This window comes from Carya illinoinensis, chromosome 16 (genome assembly GCF_018687715.1).
Source record: "Carya illinoinensis cultivar Pawnee chromosome 16, C.illinoinensisPawnee_v1, whole genome shotgun sequence".
In the NCBI taxonomy this organism is placed as follows: Eukaryota; Viridiplantae; Streptophyta; class Magnoliopsida; order Fagales; family Juglandaceae; genus Carya; species Carya illinoinensis.
The window spans coordinates 25,182,996-25,206,365 of NC_056767.1; the positions used below are offsets into that span (position 1 = coordinate 25,182,996).

General features: G+C 39.9%; 1 protein-coding gene and 1 long non-coding RNA gene across 12 annotated transcripts; one reads left to right on the plus strand and one right to left on the minus strand.

Annotated features, from left to right (window-relative positions):
* Positions 1-8: 8 nt before the first annotated feature.
* Positions 9-14,029, plus strand: LOC122299681 (putative disease resistance protein At3g14460). Of its 11 annotated transcripts, none has more exons than XM_043110086.1 (9): positions 9-2,183; positions 9,242-9,848; positions 10,740-10,807; positions 10,985-11,041; positions 11,360-11,612; positions 12,067-12,198; positions 12,290-12,369; positions 12,560-12,852; positions 13,537-14,029. In XM_043110086.1, the coding sequence occupies exons 1-2, from the start codon at positions 9-11 to the stop codon at positions 9,740-9,742; spliced, it is 2,676 nt and encodes an 891-aa protein (XP_042966020.1). In that variant the 3' UTR covers positions 9,743-9,848; positions 10,740-10,807; positions 10,985-11,041; positions 11,360-11,612; positions 12,067-12,198; positions 12,290-12,369; positions 12,560-12,852; positions 13,537-14,029. The 11 variants fall into 11 exon arrangements, with proteins under 11 accessions (XP_042966020.1, XP_042966029.1, XP_042966018.1 ...); XM_043110095.1 differs by lacking the exon at positions 13,537-14,029 and having other exon boundaries at positions 9-844; positions 932-2,183; positions 12,560-13,350; XM_043110084.1 differs by lacking the exon at positions 13,537-14,029 and having other exon boundaries at positions 12,560-13,350.
* On the minus strand, positions 6,333-7,013 carry LOC122299683. The gene is made up of 2 exons (XR_006239721.1): positions 6,789-7,013; positions 6,333-6,703 (listed from the first exon to the last, which is right to left on the minus strand). It is a non-coding gene; the product is annotated as an uncharacterized LOC122299683 (long non-coding RNA).
* Positions 14,030-23,370: the final 9,341 nt, after the last annotated feature.

Below are 23,370 nucleotides of genomic sequence, written 5' to 3' on the forward strand. Positions count from 1 at the left end.
GATTTCTGATGCATGACCTCATCAATGATTTGGCTCAATCGGTTGCAGGTGATACATGCTTTAGAATGGAAGATAGAGTTGGGGGTCCTCGGAATGGGGATATTTCAAAGAAGGCACGCCACTCATCTTACTTGGGTAGCAAATTTGATGTTACTAAAAAGTTCAAGGTTTTTCCTAAACTCACAAGTTTACGTACATTCTTACCTCTCATGCTACCACATTTTGGTGAATGCTATTTGACTCATCATGTTCCTCTTGAATTGGTTCCAACGTTACGATACTTAAGGGTGCTATCTTTTAATGGGTATTGGATGACTAAGCTATCGGATTCTATCGGTGATTTGAAGCATCTGCGGTACTTTGACCTATCCAAAACTAAAATTAGAAACCTACCAGAATCTATAACCAGTCTCTACAACTTACAAACATTGTTGTTGAAAGATTGTACTCGTCTAAAGAAATTACCGTTAATGTTTCGGAATCTAGTCAACCTGCGCCACCTCAATATTGAAGGTGCAAATTCCTTGGAAGGAATGCCTATGCAAATAGCTAAATTAACTTCTCTTCAAACACTGTCGAATCTAATTCTGGGAAAAGACAATTGCTCGGGGGTAAAGGAACTTGGGCCTTTGAAGCATCTTAAAGGGACACTTCGCATTTCAAGATTAGAGAATGTGATCGAACCGAAGGATGCAAAAGATGCAAAATTAATTGAAAAGACTAACATTACTGCGTTGTCATTGGAATGGAGTGAAGACATTGAGGAGTCGAAAGACAGGACAAGTGAACGAGAGATACTTAACGGGCTACGACCCGACAATGATTTGGAGGAGCTTGTTATAAGGTACTATGATGGCACAAAATTTCCAATTTGGTTAACACCTCCTTTGTTTCCTCATATGGTGTTCTTGAGAATAGAAAATTGTTACAGGTGCACCGCGTTGCCCCCATTTGGGCAACTGCCATCACTCAAAATTCTTTTGATCATGGGCTTGTCTAGCGTGAAGAATGTGGGTCCCGAGTTTTGTGGAGATGGTACGTTACAAAGTTTTAAATCCTTGGAGACTCTGAGTTTCAAGAACATGAAGGAGTTGGAGTACTGGAGTCCCTGTGAAGAACTCCCAAAACTGCGTGAACTTTCCCTTATTCGGTGTCCCAAGCTATTGGGAAAGTTACCAAACATCCTTCCTTTACTAAACAAAGTTGAGATAAATGATTGTGGGCAGTTGGTGGTTTCAGTTTCAAGCTTCCCAAATCAATGCAAAATAGTACTTGATAGAAACGAAGGGGTGGTGTGCAGAAATAAGGTTACATTCAAGTCAATAGGATCTGATTCTGTTCAAACAATCTCAGAACTCACTTGTAGAATAGAAGGATTTGATGTGGAGGGGCTAGCAAAGTTAGAAATTTTAAGTATTGAAAGGTGGGAGGAGGTGAAGCATTTGTGGTCAGATGATGTGGGATCACTGCCACAACTCCCATTTCTTCGGGTTTTAAGCATACAGAAATGCGACAAACTCGTATCATTGGTGGCGGAAGATCAAGTAGAAGAGGGTCTCCAACTGGGTATACCATCCACGCTCCAAACAATTTTGATCGGGGAATGCGAATCCTTGAAATCCTTACCAAAGGCAATGATGTACAACAGCACTTGTCTTGCGTATATTAGTATCTCTGGATGTGATTCGCTAACTCATTTTGCAAGAGGCCAGCTACCTCCAACTCTAAAGACGCTTCGAATAAGCCGGTGCAAGAATATGCGGAAATTAGTGGAGGAGAAGGATGATGATGATACCAACAGCAGTTGCAGTAGCATCCCATCTCTTTTTGACAAGTTGGAAATTGATAATTGTCGATCCCTCGAATCCTTAACATCGAGCGGAGAATTACCTGCAACACTTCGAGTTCTTAGTATTTACAATTGTCCAAAGCTGGAGTCAGTAGCGAAGAATTTTCATCATAATTCGTATCTTGAAAGCATCAGTGTCTTCTGGTGTGAAAATCTTAAATTCTTGAACGAGGGTGGCTTTCTCCCTTCCAACCTGAGGAAACTTGATATTCTCTACTGTAAGAAAATACTGGCACTGCCCAACAGCATATTCAACCTCACGTCTCTTGAAATATTGTATATACAGAATTGTCCGGGCATTCTATCATTTCCAGTAGAAGGTCTTCCCACAAACCTAACTGTTAGAAAGCACAGCGGAAAGTACCTCAAGGCCAGCTTGTAAAGTTGCTCCACAAGTTTCTCCAGATTGACAAGAGTTTTCACTTGGTGGTAAAGCGTACTACGTAGTATAAAACCAGAGTAACGCTTTAACAATCCACAGCCTAAATACTACTTAAGAGAGCACAAAAGAGAGAGAGAGTTTTTTCTTCTTGCTTCTTGCCTCTTGTGTGTCATTGAACCAAAGAGGGGGGGGCTATTTATAGCCCCCTACACATCATGTGTTAGGTAGAATAGTGAGACTAAGTGGAGTTTTAGGTAGAATAGTGAGTGGGTTTGCCACTTTGCCACTTTGCCCTACGTGGGCGGCTCCCATTAATTAACATCTCCCACTCGCACACAGTGGGCATGACCCTAGGTCAGCATCTCTCTAATGTTCTCAATCTTATTCATACAAGTAAATAGGCCGTGCGACCACCAAGCAAATCTATAGAAAGGTGGGAGTACATACACTAAATCTCTCCCAGAGAAGACTAGCATAGTAACATCCCTAAAGTGTTTGGTTATGTCCTAGACTCATTTGATCGCATCAGTTCAAGCATTTTCGAAACCCTCTTGAGTTTTAGAAAAACTCAGAACAATGCTCGACTATCTCTAAATCATTTCAATATGTTCACAACCTTAGTCGCTACCAATGTGTAGCGTCATAGTTGACGTCAGCAAACACTATTGAAGATGCGATATCAAAGAATCTTCCCTTTGCACTCATATCATTCAACTTTGGTCAAACCGCTTTCCCAGCAATGCCTCTTTAGACCGTATTGATCATGGCCATAGACAACATGCCAAAGTAGCAGACATCATAACCTCCATCTTGTGACATAGTCAAAAGTAAAGGACACAAAAAATGAAATGAGACTCACACAGTGAGAAAGAGGGGAACAATTTACTCACTTACTCATTTGGTCGAACAAGCACATGTAGTATGAAACACATGCTACGGTGGATTTCTCTTTCTCAAAGAGCATATGTCTATATCAACACCGTACAGATCTTAGTCTAGCCGCTTCTCAAGCGTCTAACCTGAGTTCCTCCATTTGCCCGCCTCCAAGGCGTCAAAGAGGATCTCACATCTGGCTAACCACAGGCTATATAGGTTGTGGGGTAACCCATGCATAGTCCACTCATTGGACCTTATTTTAGCTCCCACTAAAACGACATATCTTTGTGTCAACTAACTTATCCATTTGGACAAGTATCTTAGAACACAATGTCTCATCTCTACTCGCTTCTCAAGCGCTAGAGGCGATCGCTCGTGTGAGTGAGCCGATCTAAGCCTGTTGACATATCTTGTGTGTGAAGACAATACGATAAAGACAATTTACTGAATCATATTGTATTAATATCCCAAAGGAAAGGTTACATCTCAATGTCACAAAAAAATATTTTACAATCTACGCAGTCCTAGATTCCTAACATGAGCCTCAAAGACATCTCTTGCTATAGGCTTCGTTAAGGGATCAGCAACCATGCGACTCGTAGAGAGATGTTTCAGAACCACTTCCTTTTGCGCTACCATGTCTCTGATGTAGTGATATCTGATATCTATGTGTTTGGTTCTTCCATGGTACTTAGAGTCCTTAGCATATGCGAGAGCAGCCGTGCTATCGCAGAATATTGTCACCGAATCCGAATAATCCGTGCCAATGTCTAAATGCTTGAGGAATCTTCGTAACCAAACAGCTTCTTGAACTGCTGCAGAACAAGCTATGTATTCTGCCTCCATAGTGGATAAAGCTATACAAGGTTGTTTCTTGCTGCTCCATGTAATGGCGCCATTATTGAGCAGAAAGACATACCCAGTGGTTGATTTGCGCTCATCTAGGTCACTGCCCCAGTCGGCATCGCTGTAACCTTTTAGCTGCAAATCTAAACCTTGATAGCACAGCACATAGTCTGCAGTTCCCTTGAGATATCGCATAATCATTTTGACTGCTTTCCAGTGAGCCAGTCCGGGGTTAGATTGGAATCTACTCACTAAGCCAACTGCATAGCATATGTCAAGTCGAGTACACATCATTGCATACATCAGACTACCCACAGCATTAGCATAAGGGACACGGGCCATCTTTTCCTTTTCTATTTGAGTCTTAGGACATAACTCTTTAGATAAGTTCTCGCTTTTTGCAACAGGGGTGTCAATGGGTTTACATTCATTCATTAGGAAACGCTCGAGGACTTTCTTTATGTAAGTCTGTTGGGACAAACACAAAAGTCTCTTTGAGCGATCTCTGTAGATCTTAACTCCCAGAATGTATTCTGCTTTACCCATATCCTTCATCTCAAAATTGAAGGATAACCACTCTTTTGTGGCGACTATCAACCCTTTATCATTTCCAGCTAGTAGTATGTCGTCAACATATAATGACAACATAATGAAACTCTTCTTGGACCTTTTGACATAGACACAATGGTCCTCTGTGATCATCGTAAACCCATTCGAAAGAATGGCTCGATGGAATCTGAGGTACCATTGCCTAGATGATTGTTTTAGGCCATATATAGATCGTTTGAGCTTGCACACTTTGCGCTCTTGATCTTTGACCACAAAACCCGTTGGTTGATCCATATAGATCTCCTCATCTAGTTCTCCATTGAGAAATGCTGTCTTAACATCCATTTGGTAGAGTTCCAAATCCATGTTTGCTACTATAGCTAGAATCAGGCGAATTGAAGCAAACCTCACTACTGGTGAAAAAGTTTCCTCATAGTCTATACCCTCTTGCTGGGTATATCCTTTCGCCACTAAGCGAGCTTTGTACTTATCTATTGATCCATCCGACTTGCGTTTGACTTTTAGAACCCATTTGTTCCCAATAGTCTTACGCCCTCTCGGTAGATCAACCAGATCCCAGACCTGGTTTGTCTTCATAGACTCAATTTCATCATTAAAAGCTTTCATCCACTCATCTTTAGTAGAAGATGAGAGAGCCTCATGAATTGTCCTAGGCTCATCATCATCATGCGGAGCTACCATAAAAGCTTCCCCTTCAATCTCAAAACGACGACGGGGAATACTTTCACGTGTGCTTCTACGCGGCTGAGGTTGTTGTGATTGATTGACAAGCGGTGTGCTCCCACTCGGATTTAAGTTTCTTTTATCATTTGTAGGAGCTCGAAGAATTTCTTCCTCATTCTCAACTAAATTCCTTGGAGCACTTTCCTCTTGTTCCACAATCTCATGAAGTTCCAAACTCCTATCAACCTCACCTCTACTTGGAAATTCATTTTCAATGAAGTCCACATCTCGTGATTCAATCTCAGTTACACTTCCATCAGTTTGTTCACCTATTAACACATACCCTTTAGAGTGTTCCGAGTACCTTATAAAGATACACTTCTTCCCTCTAGGGCCTAATTTCCCATACTTATGAGAAAGATCATGAACAAAACCCGTTGAACCCCATGGCCGCAAGCTACTCAAATTGGGTTTCTCGCCGGTCCATAGTTCATATGGGGTGGAAGTTACTGATTTGGAGGGCACTCGGTTAAGAATGTAGGCAGCAGTCAAAAGTGCATCCCCCCAAAAAGAAATTGGTAGGTTTGCCTGCGCCATCATTGACCTAACCATCTCAAGCAGTGTTCGATTTCTCCTTTCCGCCACGCCATTTTGTTGTGGCGTACTCGGCATCGTTAACTGTCTTTTGATTCCTTTTTCATCACAGAGCCTTTTAAATTGCTCAGAGAGATATTCTCGTCCTCGGTCAGTTCTTAGAGTTTTTAAACTCTTATCTAACTGATTCTCGACCATTCTTAGATATCGCCTAAAACATTCCAATGCTTCAGACTTATGGGAGATTAAGTAGACATGACCGTAACGTGAAAAATCATCTATAAAGGTGATGAAGTAGACACCTCCGTGTCTTGCCCTCACACTCATTGGACCACAGATGTCTGAGTGGACTAATTGCAGTGGAAAAGATGCCCTAGTGGCTTTTCCAAACGGTTTTATCTTAGCTTTTCCCATTAGACAATGTTCACACGTGGGCAAGATGACCTTAGCGAGATTGCCTATCAGGCCTTCTCTAGCTAATCGAGTCATTCTATCTTGCCCTATATGGCCAAGCCTAGCATGCCATGTGTATGAATCCAAATTATCAATTGATGAAGAAAGAAAAGCAATGGATTCATTTATATTAGAATAAACCAAATCCAATATCATAAAACCGTCTCGAAGAAAAGCTTTGCCATAAAACACATGCCCCAAATGAAAGGAAACATAATTGTTTTCAAATACAATTCGAAAACCAAGTTTCAATAGAGTAACAACTGAAAGTAAGTTTCGTCGGATCTCGGGAGCATATAGCACATTGTGAAGGAAAAGAGTGCGGCCACCCCGCAAGTCCAGCTTGTAGGTACCAAGTCCCAGTACCTCCACGCTAGCTCCATTCCCCACCTTGATATCACGGCTCCCAGTTGGAATCCGGCGATACTCCACAAATCCGACTCTATCTCGCGCTATGTGCTCGGTCGCTCCTGAATCAACAGTCCACAAAGGATAGGATTCAGCAACCATCACATGGCTAGTTACAAAAACAATGCGAGAAAAGTCAGAGTGTACCTTCTTCGGCTCAGTGCAGTCACGAGCGAAGTGGCCAATCTTTCCGCAGTTGAAACACTCTAATTTTGACTTGTTTTTCCCACGCTTGCCCCTCTTGGCGCGCTGAGAAGTTCCTGACACTTTTTTAATATGTCCAGCAGCTACTCCATTCTTGGACTTCTTGCGCTTAGGCCTTGATGCCTTGCGCGAACCAGCATTAGCCACATAGGCCGTATGATTGGGCTTAGCAGCCTCTAGGCGCTCAGCCTCCAATTCCAAGTGACGCGAGACATCATCAAAGTCTTTGATATTCTCGTTATGCGTCAGGTTCTGGCTCATATTGTCCCAAGAATTCGGTAGTGATCTTATCACTGCCTGCACTTGCTGTTCATCTGTCAGGTTGTTTCCTGCCGACCTAAGTTCGCGGATCATAGTTGACATAGCCCTAAGATGCTGCTTCATCATGTGGTCAGAGCGCATCTTATAGGAGTCAAACCTCATGGTTAATGTAAAGACACAACTTACTAAAATCCACAGTAACCTTTTGGGCCAGTCTACAAGGACAGCTACCCAGACCATGGCAACCTGTTGGGCCAGTCTACAAAGATGGTTCATATGAGACCATTACAGTCCATTTTTCTTGTTCCATCAGTGCATTTACAGTTCTTACTGGGGTCATCATGGTCTTTTGGCTATTCAGTGCATTTACAGTTCTTACTGGGGTCACTGCAATTCTTTCAGCCTATCATTCACACTGACAATTCCAACTAAGACTACTTAATGGGATTTTCTATTTTATCACTGAAAGAAATAGAGACTAATGTCTAAACATTCAAGTCTCAAACCCAGCTTTCATAGATGATAAAATAATCATATTTCCACATGTTCAATACACACATACATGTTATCACATTTAATCTCAAAATTAAATAAAAGATCACATGTAATATAACATAATGGAAAAAATAGCATGAAAACAAATATTCACATGTTATCACATTTAATCTCATAATTAAATAAAAGATCACATGTAATATAACAATATATCTAAACATATATTGAATCATGCCAAAAAAAAATAAAAAAAAATTTATTTTTTTTTTTTATTTTTTATTTTTTTTTTATTATTATTTTTTTTTCGGTACAGGAAAAAAAAAACACTGGGCTTAAAAGCCCAGCCCCCCTCTTTTTTCTGCTTAAACCCAGAAACCAAGTGGCCCAAAGGGCCCAAGCCCAGCCCGGCCCACAGAGGATAGATGACTAAAGTCATCTTCTTCCTCCCGCGAGTTACTGTTCACGTGAACAGTAACTCCGAAAAAAAAAAATTTTTCCAGCTGCTGCTTCTGGACATCACCGGCGCCCCCGATCGCCGGAAATCGCTTCCAGAGGAAGCTGGGTGCTGCCGCAGCACCTAGGTGGTGCTGGCAGCACCTCACGGTGCGCGCTGCACCGAGCCGGCGCTGCTCTGGTGCGCGCAGCACCGAGCCGGCGCTGCTCTGGTGCGCGCAGCACCGAGCCGGTGCTGGCAGCACCCCTCTGGTGCGCCCAGCACCGAGGTGGTGCTGCATGGTGCCCCCACGGTGCACGGAGCACCGTGGGCACCATGCTGGTGCGCGCGGCACCGTGGTGCGCGCACGGTGCTCGCAGCACCCTTCTAGTGCGCGCAGCACCGAGGCGGTGCTGCAACACCCCTGGGTGCCTCCACGGTGCACGGAGCACCGTGGGCACCTGCTGGTGCGTGCACGGTGCTCGCAGCACCCTTCTGGTGCGCACAGCACCGAGGCGGTGCTGCAACACCCCTGGGTGCCTCCACGGTGCACCATGCACCGTGGGCTCCTTGGGTGCTTGCGGCACCGTGGTGCGCGCAGCACCATTGCAGGGGTGCCGCGCAGCACCCTACGGTGCGCGCTGCACCACCATGCTCAGGTGGTGCGCGCTGCACCACCGTGTGTGGGTGGTGAGCGCTGCACCACAACAGCGGCTTCGGCCAAAAAAAAAATTTTTTTTTTTTTTTATTAAAAAAAACTGCAGCACCATATATGCGCAAATAAAAAAAAAACACAGTTTACATGAAAGAAACTGGAAGCAATTACTAAATGGCTCTGATACCAATTGTTAGAAAGCACAGCGGAAAGTACCTCAAGGCCAGCTTGTAAAGTTGCTCCACAAGTTTCTCCAGATTGACAAGAGTTTTCACTTGGTGGTAAAGCGTACTACGTAGTATAAAACCAGAGTAACGCTTTAACAATCCACAGCCTAAATACTACTTAAGAGAGCACAAAAGAGAGAGAGAGTTTTTTCTTCTTGCTTCTTGCCTCTTGTGTGTCATTGAACCAAAGAGGGGGGCTATTTATTGCCCCTACACATCATGTGTTAGGTAGAATAGGGAGACTAAGTGGAGTTTTAGGTAGAATAGTGAGTGGGTTTGCCACTTTGCCACTTTGCCCTACGTGGGCGGCTCCCATTAATTAACACTAACAATACTTGAGATCTCTAATCTCAAAATCACTGAAGCCTTGTTCGATTGGGGGCTCCACAACCTCACTTTTCTTAATCAACTTGAGATTGGTGGATGTCAGCATCTGGTGTCCTTTCCAGAGATGACGTTGCCCGCCTCTCTAACTAACCTCATCATCTCAGACTGCTCGAATCTGGAATGCCTGTCTTCCGAGGGCTTAAGAGAGCTCGCCTCTCTTAAAAGACTGTCTATCTTTGACTGCGAGAAGCTCGCGTCCCTTCCAGAGGATGGCCTGCCTCCCTCACTCCTAGAACTTCGTATCTATAATTGCCAAAAGTTGAGGGCCTTTCCAAAGAATGGCTTACCTCCCTCACTTCAGAGACTTCATATCAACAAATGTCGTCTCTTGGAAGAACACTGCAAGAAAGATCAGAGAGGAGAGTGGCGCAAGATAGCTGACATCCCTTGTGTTGAAATTAATCACAAATACATTTACGACACAGAAACGGAGGAATAAATCCAAAGATAAGTTTGTTCTGGCTCTGATCCAAAGGTCCTTTGAATGTTGAATGGTGGCATTGGAGAGATCTCGTCACTCCTATTGCTTGCTGCGACTCTGGTTGGTGTACGAAGGGTGAGTGTAATATTTGGTACCTAGAAGATTTTTGGGAGGAATTGTGGGGTCTTTTGGGAGGTATGGATTTTCGCATGCACCATGTTTTTCGAGAAGGTAATGTGGTCGCTGATTTTCTAGCCAAAAGGGGAGCTGGGGGTTTTAATATGGATTGGTATGCTTATGACTCCTTACCTGAACAGCTCCGTGGTCTGCTTCGTATGGACAAAATTGGTCTTCCCTACTTGCGAGTATCGTAGTCCTGGTACGTTTTTCTTGTGGTTTCTTTGAAATTTTGTATGTTATTTGTTTTGTTTTGCAGGTGCTTTGGTTTTGTTCCTGGCTGTTTTGGTCTCTGTTTTTTACGTTTAATGGGTTGGTTGTTTTAGGCATGTTAGAGTTGGTATCGTTTTTGGTTGTTTTTGTTCTTTTGTTTTGGTTTGTTTGGACACTTGGTTTTGGGTCTTTGTTCTTAGCGTTTATCTTGTAAGCCCCCAAGTGTTATGATGTTACCACGGTATTCCTCCGCCATAAGTGAGGGCTTATTAATAAACTTGGGACGGGGCCGCTATGTGGGTGGCTACCGGCTCTTTTTCAAATTAAAAAAAAAAAAAAAAAAAATAATAATAATAATAATAATTATTCTTCTTGTGGTTTTTTGTTCTCCAAGCAAAGAGAGAAGGTCTTCAAACATGCAATTTTTTATTTTCAAATTGGAAAATTTCTGAACTTGACAAATGATTGGGCTCCAAAACAGCTACAGAACTCGATATTGTTCCTCTGATTTTGTCAAGATCAGCAATACGCCAACTGCTAAGGAAAAATTGCATGTTCCCAGGCCTTGCCTCTATGCCAATTAGCAATATTATTTTTTTTCATTTATGGATTTGCTTCTTGTCAGACCTTCAATTGCATGGCATGGCTAAAGATGAAGAAGGGGAAGGAGTTCTGCCAATAACTATGATTGGGGTTATTACTATGATCGTTAAGGACATTTTTACATCCATATAAATACAAAAATCAGTATAGAGAAAAAAAAAAAAAAAAAAAAAAAAGAAAGAAAAAGAAAGCATCTGTTTTACTGATTGAAAATATTAATATATATATATATAGGCTGATGAATATTTACTTTTTCAATGCTTGCAGATTTTTCAAGACTGATGCAAGCTGTTGCAACTTCCGATTGCCATCAGAAAAATGGATGTACGTGCAAGTAATATTGGTTAAGGCTAATCTTATCTTCTTTTCTCCAAAAGAACTGTCTTCTTTGTCCAATTCAATCCTACTGAGGATGGACAAGGAATGATCTCTGTGCTCTTTTTAAAAAAACTGAGTATAAACTGTTGCCAAGTAGATAATGATAGTGCCATTGAGAAAGATCATAAAAGGTTAAATTCTCTTATGAATTAGTTGTGTTGGATCGGAATTCTATTTTTGGGTATAACATGGTTGCTACAGTATATTGAGTAACTCAAAATTCATTTCTGCATTCCTAACAAAAGATCCAATTTAACATTTTAGAAACCCAAAATTGAGACCCATGTTCACTGAGATCATGGCTGCTTTGAAGCTGTTGCAGAAGCCAAATAACCGGTTCTCAAGTTCCCAGGCCAAGCAAATCCACATGCATTGGCCGTCCGAAGGATCTGGGATCACAAATTGCAGAAGAAGCAGGCTAGAAGAGCAAACTCCACCATCATACTCTCTGTCATTGGACTGTAAAAATATGGGGCGAAGTTCTAGATTGCCTTGGACAAGTCTGAGAAAGTGAAAGGTTGATTTCCCTACATTCAATCCAATTTGAGATTGTGATTCTTTTTTCTCATTTCCCTTTTTTTCCCATCACAGTGCAGCTATCCTCAAGGTTGTATATTTGTTTGTAGAAATCCATTGAAATTGTTGTAATCAATGTTCTGAAAATTTTCTTCGTGTTGAGATAAACTTTGAATAATGTTTTGAATATGGAAGGCTAAAAATATGAGGTGTACGTTGTAACTTCTTGGAGTCTGTATTCATGATATATATTGACATTCTAGCAACTTTTATTTTACCTTATGAAAATATGTTTAACTTGCACATATTAGTTCTCACAGATGCCACACCTCAGGCACAACTGTAAATTGTTTCTCTCATATTATGATTATGTTCTGTTTTTCATGAAGTTTTGGCTAATTGTTGGTTTCTGATATGGGTATATATCTTTCGTATGATGCTTTTAATATTTTCAGAATGACAAAAGAAGTTGGGCTACAAGTGGAAATATATGTGCTCCAGACATGCCTAACCTGGTTCCATTTCAAGGGCCGCCTTTGAATTAGATGTGTTGATTATACGAACATTGTGGAAATCCAGCACAAAAGGTTCGGGGTATTTTATTTATGTCTTTCTTTTCCTTGTAGTTTGCCAATTTGATATTGAAGAATAATGATGTGCGTATTGTGAAATGGACAGCTTTCACCATATATATATTCCTTTTCCATTGATTTCCTGGATCTGCTGAAGTGCATACTGGGGAACCCTTTATTCTTTGCGTATGCTTTTCCACCTCCCTTAATATTCTTCTTTTCGATTCCTTCCATGTCATAACTAGTGTTTGTCAAAATTTTCAAATCTCCAAGCAAAGAGAGAAATTTGTATTAAAAAAAAAAAAAAATTCCCCGTTTTACTGATTGAGAATACAGTTATAAAATTTCTAACAAGAGCAGCTACTCTTGTTCTCAGGTTGAAGGAGGACAACATGAAGTTAGAAACCAAGCAGCAATGGATCGATGCCATTTCTCATAGCAAATATTTGGCTCTAATTCTCAGTGTGGTGGACCATTAGATTGCACTCTTCAAACCCCATAAATATGCTGTCTTCACAATGGCTGGATCGTGGATTCTTCTCTGCCTCAACATACTCTTCTAAAATTGCAGCAGCAAGTTGTTAATGTTGGCATGCCAAGTCTTTCTTTGTGCTTTAGCTATTCATATCCACATAATCATTGTCTGGCTATAAGCGACACCTTCTCATGGTAATATTTGTGGCTTTCCTATTCCATTCTAAAGGATACACAAACTGGTTTTCCCACAAATCTAACACCACTCGGGATCTCTGATCAGAAAATTAGTGATGCCTTGTTCGAGTGGGGCCTGGTTTGCCTCACTTCTTTTAATGTACTTCATATTGGTGGATGTCAATATTCGTAGCGGAAGACGTGAATGACAAACAGAGTAAAGTAAAGCACGAAAATAAATTAAACGGAAGAGCTGTGTCTTTCCGAAGTGATGCAACTTTAACTTGCCGCAAAAGCCTCTGGTTGATGGGTTGCCACTCCAAGAATTGTGTTGCATCTGGTTGATTAAAATGTCATGCACTCAATCAATTGTTTGCCTTTTTAAGAAGTTGACGTTCTTAAATTATTTGCCTTTTAAATGACGATAGTAGTGAATGCTGTTTTTTTAGCATGGACCTGCTCGATGGGCAAAGAGGAAGATAAGGCGCGGGGTTATGAAGGCCATGGTTTTGTTTATAGTAGTGTATGCTGTTTTCCGCTGCTCTGATATTTCTCTTACCATGGAGCAAACCACTTTCAAGTTAATATAAGAGATTGATGCATGGAACAACTGTTGGGATTTTAGTGAATTCCATAAGCCAAGAGCTTTTTAGGTATACTAACAGAAAATTAATAGAAAAGAAATGCTACTCTTGTTCTCAGGTTGGAGGAGTACAAGAAGTTCTAAAGCAAGCAGTGATGGACGGCATTTCTCATAGCAAATAATTGGCTCTAATTCTCAGTGGGGTGGGCCAAGCTCACAAACATTAGATTGCGCTCTTCAAACCCCATAAATTTGTTGTTTTCACGATGGCTGGATCATGGATTCCTTCTCTGCCTCAACATACTCTTCTAAAATTGCAGCACCTAGGTGTTGTTGGCATGCCTAGTCTTTCTTCATGTTTTGGATGCCCAATGCTTATAAGAGCTGTCAAGAAGGTGCTTAAAAATTGGTCGGTTCACGTGGAGACTAATAATTGAGCTTTGGATTTGAAAGAACACATATGTTAAATGGAAGATACATAAAACAATCACTTGTTCCAACATTTATTGTAGCTATATGTGCACAAAAACTCACTGTCTTTTCATTTTACTTCTCTGTTTTTCCTTCAGAAGACTTCGAGGTAGGTGGTATTCATTTTATTCTTCTGTTTTATCTCCTTCTCTTATATCATTATTATTATTTTTTGAATAATTCTATTTAAAAGCCTTTACACCCAACATTATCTATGTTGCATATTATAATTTAGATAGGACTCAGATGATTACTAACGAGACAAGTTTGATCAGCAAGTTCTCCAAAAAGTTCACGAGACTTTATTCCAAGATAGACTCAAGCCATGCATGGAGCAAAAAGTTCGTGAGATTTCCCATTTAATATATACTCGAAATACTTGTGAGACATGACTTAAGCAACTTCTGTGAATTTTAATATCATGATTCTAATTTGATTTGAGGATTTATAGAGATTATAATTGAAGATAATTCCTATTATTTAAGGGAGAGAGAAAACCTTATAAATGCTTCTCGTGCCTAAGAGCTTATTGTATGTTTGTGCTATCCATATGATCAATGCATTATTATGGTCGATTAAGGACCTTCTATTGAGACTCTACTGGTGAGATCATCAGTTTTGTTTTGTTAGAGCTCTTAGGTAGTTATATTATAAAAAGAGTTGCAAGCCATAAAAATTAATTTCTGCTATAAAAATTCTTATAAAAGCAAATTTACTAACTGACATGATTTTATATGATACATTAGATTTACATTATAATAAAAATAACTTTACAGTATAACATACAACATCAAGTTACCTCAGTTTATAAATTTAATTTATTGAATCTTTTTAGGCTAAAACATTTCTCTTTGTCGACTGTGATTGAAAAACAAATCCTTGGAGGTATATGATCATTTATTGCATGGAATCCATACCATGTGATAAAATTAAGCTGGATTATAAAATCATCTCAACTCATCTCATCTAATCATTACAACTTATTCAAACTTTCAAACAAATTGAAGGAAATTGTGAAAAATGCACATCATTACCCTTACCTGGGAAACTATCCAGGGCATGGCTAGCGTCAAGAGCGTTGGACACGGTTCCATAGAATGTTTTAGATCCTTGAGGAGTTTGAATTTCATGAATATGAAGGAGTGAAAGAACTAGAGTCCTTGCGAAATGTTTCCAATGCTGCATCACCTTTATTAGGTGTCCGAAGCTATTGGGAAAGTTACAAAAGAGCCTTCCTTGACTAAAAAGTGTTGAGATAAATGACTGTGGGCAGTTGGTGGTTTCAGTTTCATAAACAGTCATAACTAGTGTTTGTCAAAAATTTCAAATCTCCAAGCAAAGAGAGAAATTTGTATAGAAAAACAAAATCCCTTGTTTTACTGATTGAGAACACTAATATAAAATATCTAACAAGAGCCGCTACACTTGTTCTCAGGTTGAAGGAAGACAACAAGTTATAAACCAAGTAGAAATGACTCTAATTCTTAGTGTGGTGGGCCATTAGATTGCACTGATCTCCATATATTTGTTGTCTTCACAATGCTTGGATGGTGGATTCTTCTCTGCCTCAACATACTCGATCTTCTAAAATTGCAGCAGCAAGTTGTTATTAATGTTGGCATGCCTAGTCTTTCTTTGTTGTTTTTCTATTCATATCCACATAATAAATGTTTGGCTATAAGCGACACCTTCTCATGGTAATATTTTGGAGCCCCAATGCTTATAGTTAAGAGCTGTCAAGAAGGTGCTTAAAACGTTCTCTCTTTTTTCTCCCCTGTTGATGCAATTTGTCATTTATTTTATCTAATTGTAAATTATTGCTTGCGATGACAGGTACCTGAGAAGGCTGAGATATAGCAGGGCCATCAAATTCCTTTATTTGTGAAAAGTCATTGCATGTTTGCATAAAACATCAAGATCAACTGCAACTCTCCACAATTATAGCCTTTATCAATTGATTGTGTCCTCAATTCTCTCGTTATGTTTTGTAACATCTCATTGTAAACATTTGCTCAGTTTATGTACATAATACTGATAACACACGTCATTTTCTTTATTTGCTCACCAACTGCATGCAGCCTCCGAATCCACTAGGTTCACTACAACAGATGGCACTTTTCCCGGCGAAAAGTGGAAAAATCCCCGCCAAAGACATATACCGGCGATTTAAAAATCGCTGCATATTTGCCGGTACTATTCAGTCATTTTCGATATAGTGCGGCAGAAACTAAAAAATCGCCGCTAAAACTAAAGGATTTTCCAGCGATTTTTGAATCGCTGGCAAAGGAATTTAAAAATAGAAAGTCATTTGCTAGCGATTAGAAAATCGCTGCCAAATACTTTTCCAGCGATTTTTGAATTGCTGGCAAAGGAATTTAAAAACAGAAAGTCATTTTCCAGCGATTAGAAAATCGCTGCCAAATCATTTCCCAGCGATTTTTGAATCGCTGGCAAAGGAATTTAAAAACAGAAAGTCATTTTCCAGCGATTAAAAAATCGCTGCCAAATCGTTTCCCAGCAATTTTTGAATCGCTGGCAAAGGACTTTCGATTATTTAATTCCTTTGCCAGCGATTTTCTAATCGCTGGGAAATCCTTTGCCAGTGATTTTTTATTCGCTGGCAATTGACTTTCGGTTATTAAATTATTTTGGCAGCCCTTCAAAAATCGCTGGCAAAGGATTTCCCAGCGATTTTTGAATCGCTGGAAAATCCTTTTGGTTATGAAATTCCTTTGGCAGCGACTCAAAAATCGCTGGCAAAGGATTTCCCAGCGATTAAATGAGCGCTGACATTTTCAGTTTGCATAACCATATAACAAGTCCTTGTTAAGATTTTTAAATCTTCAAGCAAAGAGAGAAGGTCTTTGAACTTGCAATTTTTTATTTTCAAATTGGAAAATTGCTTAACTTGAAAAATGATTGGGCTCCAAAACAGCTACATAACTAGATATTGTTCCTCTGATTTTGTCAAGATCAGCAGTATGTCAACTGCTAAGGAAAAATTGCATGTTCCAAGGCCTCGTCTTTATGCCAATTAGCAATAAGCCTATAAGTTGGAATAGATCGAATCATAATATTACTTTTATGTATAGTTTTTAAAATCCATATAGATGTTGGTATATCTTGTTCCTTTCTCGTATTTTTTTTTCCATATAAATACATAAAATGGTATAGGAAAAAAAAAATTGCTCTGTTTTACTGATTAAGAATATGATAGTTAAGGCTTATCTTCTTATCTTCTTTTCTCCAAAAGAACTGTCTTCCCTGTCCAATTCATTCCTACCGAGGATGGACATGGAATGATCTCTATGCTCTGTTTAAAAAAAACTGAGTATAAACTATTGCCCAAGTAGATAATGATAATGCCATTGAGAAAGATCATAAAAGGTTAAATTCTCTTATGAATTAGTAGTTTCAGATCAAAATTCTATTTTTGTGTTTAACATGGTTGTTACAGTATATTGAGTAACTCAAAATTCATTTCTGCATTCCTGACGAAAGATCCAATTTCACATTTTAGAGTCCCAAAATTGAAACCCACATTTGCTGAGATCATGGATGCTTTGAAGCCGTTGCAGAAGCCAATAACTAGTTCTCAATTTCCCAGGCCAAGCACATCCACAGGTAGTGGCCATCAGAAGGCTCTGCCATCACTTGCAGAAGAAGTGGGCTGCAAGAGCAAATTATACCATCATCCTATCTGTCATTGGACTGTAAAAATATGGGGTGAAGTTCTAGATTGCCTTGGACAAGTCTGAGAAAGTGATGTGTTGATTTCCCTACATTCAATCCAAATTGAGATTGTGATTCTTTTTTCTCAATTCCCTTTTTTCCCCATCATAGTGCAGCTATCCTCAAGGTTGTATATTTTTTTGTAGAAATCCATTGAAATTGTTGTTCCAATTATAAAGCAGCTAAGCTGTGGGATTCTTTTTTTTTTTTTTTTTTATAATATTTGAGAAACTCAGCTAAAGTTGCTTGTAAGGGTGGGTCTAGTTTAAACTCAGCCAGAGGACTTTCTCCATTGATATTTTTCCCCTATGTTGTAATCATAATTAAGAAGAGAAAGATAATATTAATCCAACTAAGATGGGACCCAGAAGCCAAGAGAAATATGAATGTGGAGGAAGCATTCTTGCATAAGATCTTGAAAATCCATGAAATTTCAAGACAATAAAACTTTGGAAGCCAAAACAAATGGAACAGCCACAAGTCTTGGCAGTGGAGAAAAATGTACTTAACATTGAACAAGAACTCACCTTGGCAACAAAAAATTTAAAACTTAAAAACTCAAATAAACAAAAAATTTTAGTATTTTTGATGGAATGGCAATCACCTTGGTTGGCTGTAAAATGGACCGTTCTGTTAAATAGTTGTAGAACATAAAGGGAACGCTGTCCTTTGCTCATCCTTGTACTAACAACTGATGCAGGTTGTATTCTTGTTGAAAATACAAAAAGAAGTGAAAGGTGAGTGCCATGATCCAGCTGAATTGGACAGCCAACAAGTCCAGAATGGGTCAGAAGAAAAAGGAAAGAAGAATAATTCTGCTGCTGCTGCACGTTCAAGCATCTTCTTTCCTTTTTCACGTTCAAGCATCTTCTTTCCTTTTTCTTCTAACCCATTCTGGACTTGTTGGCTGTCCAATTCAGCTGGATCGTGGCACTCACCTTTCACTTCTTTTTGTATTTTCAACAGCCCCCCGCAAGGTGGAGAGTAGATATTTTCTGCTCCCATCTTGTGCAAGTGTGTGTAGAAGCTGTTAGATCCCAGTGCCTTAGTCAATATATCTGCAACTTGTGATTCACTACTTACATGCTCAGTAATGACACTTCCTTCCTGAATTTTATCACGGATCAAATGGCAATCGAGCTCTATATGCTTAGTACGTTCATGGAATACTGGATTTGCTGCAATGTGTAATGCAGCCTTGTTGTCACAGCGTAACACAGCTGCCTGAGGATGATCTACCATTAAGTCTTGAAGTAAAAACCTTAGCCAAGTTAATTCACAGCAAGCACTTGCCATGGCCCTGTATTCAGCTTCAGCTGAGGACCTAGAGATAGTGTTTTGCTTTTTAGATTTCCAAGACACTAAGGAAGGACCAAGAAAGGCACAGTACCCTGTCACAGACCTTCATGTATCTGGGCATGCTCCCCAATCTGAATCACAGTACACCTCAAGTTGTAGGTTTGATTGTGAAGAGTAAAACAAGCCTTGTCCTGGAGCTCTCTTTATGTACCTTAGCACCTTATGAGCTGCATTTAAATGTGGGACTCTAGGAGCTTGCATGAATTGACTAAGCAATTGGACTGAATATGCTAAATCTGGTCTGGTGATGGTGAGGTAAAGAAGCCTCCCAATGAGTCTTCTGTAGATAGAAGGATCCTTAAGTAGGACACCTTGATCCTTAGGCAATTTGTTGTTTTGATCCAGAGGTATCTTAGTAGGTGCAGCTCCAATGGTTCCTGAGTCAGATAATATGTCCAATGCATATTTTCTTTGACATACATAAATCCCTTTTTCTGATCGTGCCACTTCCAACCCAAGAAAGTACTTTAAAACACCTAAATCCTATATCTTAAATCTGTCATGTAGGGAAGATTTGAGAGAATGAGTAATGTCCATGTCATTACCTGCTATAATAAGATCATCCACATAGACAAGCACAGCTGTAAAGGATTCCCCCACTGACCTCATAAACAAACTATAATCTGCCTTTGACTGCTTGAAACCCTTCTGAACAATGAAATCTGAGAGTTTGGCATACCATTGCCTCGATGCCTGTTTCAATCCATACAAACTCTTATGAAGTTTGCAAACTTTTGCACAATTACTATCAGCATATCCTGGTGGAAGCTTCATATAAACTTCCTCCTCCAAATCACCATGGAGGAATGCATTGTTCACATCTAATTGATGTAAATTCCAACCTCTAACTGCTGCTACAGCAAGCAGTGTTCTCACTGTCACTAGCTTTGCTACAGGGGAGAAAGTCTCATGGTAATCCAACCCCTCCTGTTGTGTGTATCCCTTTGCCACTAGCCGAGCCTTATACCTCTCAACACTTCCATCTGCATTGTACTTGACCTTATACACCCATTTGCACCCTATAGCTTCCTTTCCATGAGGCAAATCAACTACAGTCCAAGTGTCATTCATCTCTAAGGCCTCAATCTTAGCTTGCATTGCCTTGCACCAACCAGAGGTTTTGACAGCTTGTGCATATGTGTTAGGTTCTATTTGCTTTGTGATTGAAGCAACAAAAGCTTTGTGTGTGTTGGACAGTTTATGATAAGAGAGATTAGCATCAAGAGGAGAGGCATTACCTGAAAGTCTTGATCCTTTCTTCTTGTCTAACTTCTGTGAATGAGGGAGTGAGGATACTTGTTGACAAATGAAGTCCATCAAGTAAGGTGGTGCACGTCTTTCTCTAGTGGACCTTCTAGGCATATGAGGATTGGTGGGATGTTTCTGTTCTTCAAGAGGTTCTGGTGGATTTTCTGTGTTTGAGGTGTTTGCTACATTCTCTATATCGATATCTGGTTCAGGTTCAAGGTGAGGCAACTCAGAAGTGTGGTCAAGAGCAGTATCTAGTGGTTGGGAAAAGGATAATGTGGTTGGACTTGGTAGGTTATGGGGAGTGGTTGTAGTCTTAGTTTTGTATGGAAAAATCTTCTCATGGAAGACTACATTTCTAGAGATGAAGATTCTTTTTGTCTCTAGATCCAAAAGCTTATAGCCTTTAACCCCAAAAGGGTAACCTAAGAACACACACTTCCTAGCTCTAGGATCAAACTTGTGCCTGTTATTTATCAGAGTAAAGGCAAATACCAAACACCCGAATACCCTAAGATGAGAGTAAATAGGTTTGGTCCCAAAGAGGAGCTCAAAAGGGGTCTTGTTTTTAAGTAATGGTGTTGGGGTTCTGTTTATGAGATATACTACAGTGAGGATGCAGTCATTCCAATATCTCATTGGAATTTCACTTTGAAACTTTAGGGCTCTTGCTACATTCAAGATGTGCTGGTGTTTCCTTTCTACAATAGCATTTTGCTGGGGTGTTTTAACACAAGTTTTCTGATGGATTATGCCTCTTTTTGAATAAAAGTCTTTCATGTCAAATTCACCTCCATTATCACTTCTGATTACTTTGATTTTGGAGTCAAATTGGGTTTCAATCATTGCATAAAATTGTTGTAAAGCCCCAATTGCATCAGATTTCAGTTTTAACATATACACCCAAGTACATCGACTGAAATCATCAACTATACTCAAAAAATATCTTGATCCATCATGACTAATTTCATTACAAGGCCCCCAAAGATCACAGTTGACTAAATCAAAACATTTTTCTGATTTATGATGGCTAGTAGGAAAAGGTAGTTTGTGTAATTTTGCTAAAGGGCAAACTGAGCAGGGTATGGTAGCAACATCAAAATCAGAAATGTCATTTTTGCTAATCAAGTTCATCCTAGAATCTGAGAGGTGCCCAAGTCTATAGTGCCATAGACTGAAATCTTCATGGTTGTTGATGACAGAAGCAGAAATGGCAGTGTTGGTGGTTAGAGAGGATAGGACTTCAACTAAAGCTGTAGGGGAGACTTCATTCCTCAGTAGGTGATACAAGCCATTCCTCACTTCACCCATTCCAGTCGTTTTCCAAGTTAAAAGGTCCTGAATAAAACAGTTTTCAGGTAGAAAAATAAGGCAACATCTTGATTTTTGACTAAGTTTCCTTGCAGATATGAGGTTAAAAGAAAATGATGGAACACAAAGCACATCTTGCAAGGTCAAGTGTTTTGACATCTTCACTGTTCCAACATGGGAAACATTGACAGTTTCACCATTTGGAAGAGCTACAGACTATTTGGCAACACTTCTAATGGTGGTGAAAAGGGAGGTTGAACAGACCATGTGGTCTGTTGCCCCCGTGTCTATTATCCAAGGTGCATCAAAGGTGTTGTGTGAGTTTATGCTACAAGCTGAGAGACAAAGTGAGATACCAGATATTTTTGACATGTCAGATTTAGAATGACTGAGGGAATGCACTTGATTAAGTGAAGCTGTGTGAGAATGACTAGGTTGTGATTTGAGCAAGGCAATCAGCTGTGAATATTGCTCTTGAGTGAGTGTTGCTTGGTTGTTGTTGATTTGCTCATGTCCAGGTGGCATAAGGGTAGTGACTTGATTGGCAAAAGCTGGTCTGCCCTTCCCATGGAGCTTGTGGCCTGGTGGATAACCATGAAGTTTAAAGCATTTTTCTGCAACATGGCCAGGCATTCTGCAATGGCTGCACACTGGTTTCTCAGGGTTAGCCTTAAAACACCTTTCTAAGGAATGTCCAGGCATTTTACAAAAAGTGCAATAATACTTTCTCTGAGATGTGATATTTTGCCTTCCTACATCTCTAGCAGTTGCTATCATAGCCATGGAGTCACCAACTGAAGTGTCAACAGAAATCTGTCGCCTCTTTTCTTCTTGTTGTATTATGGAGTACACTTCATTTAGACTAGGGAAAGGCTTGATTAGAAGGATCTGAGCCTTAAGGGCTTTGTATGTGTCATTTAAACCCATAAGAAACTTCATCACCCAGTCTCTTTCGTGGTTATCCACTATTGTTTTCAAACCCCCACATGTGCAGTTAGGAATAGACTCATAGTTCATCAATTCATCTAGCAGAGTTTTTAACTTAGAGTAATACATACTTACAGTGTCTTGGTTCTGCATTATTGTAGCAATACCTTGCTTTACTTCATAAATCCTTGGAGCATTTTGCTGTGCAAGTCGTTGCTCAAGTTCCTTCCACAGTTGATGAGCAGTCTCAGCATAAAGGGTGCTGCTCTTAATGTCAACTGACATGGTGTTTTGCAGCCAGGTGATGACTATGTCATTGCATCGAAGCCAATGATCCATCAATGGACTATCAGCCTCAGATGGTTCACAAATGCTTCCATCAACAAACCCAAGTTTGTTTTTTATACGAAGAGCTCTTTTCATTGAACATGCCCAAGAATGATAGTTACTTGAATCAAGCATTTGAGTGACAAGAAGGACTCCAGAACTATCATTGGAACCAATAAAATAGGGGCTGTTTGGTTGGGATGGATCAGAAATATTTGAGTTTGGATTTGCATTTTGATTGGCATTTGAGTTGATGGAATCAGCCATAGCTCTGATACCATATAAGAAAAAGAAACTTAGAAAATTGCAAACACTATCCTGTTATTGAAGAACAGGAAGTGAGTAAGGAAAAATCAGAAATGTCTTTTTCTAATCTTCTCATTGAACTGTTTTTCATAGTTATATTCTATACATTCGAGCTTGACATTTATACTGAAGTGATAGAGACACTTGATAACAAAAGCTGTTTTCCAACGAGAAATGATGCATGAGCTGCTGTGAGTTGCTGTTTTGATGCATGTGTGAGTCCGAATGAGTGTTGTCCAAGTGAGTGTTCTGCTGGTCTGCATGTGTGTGTT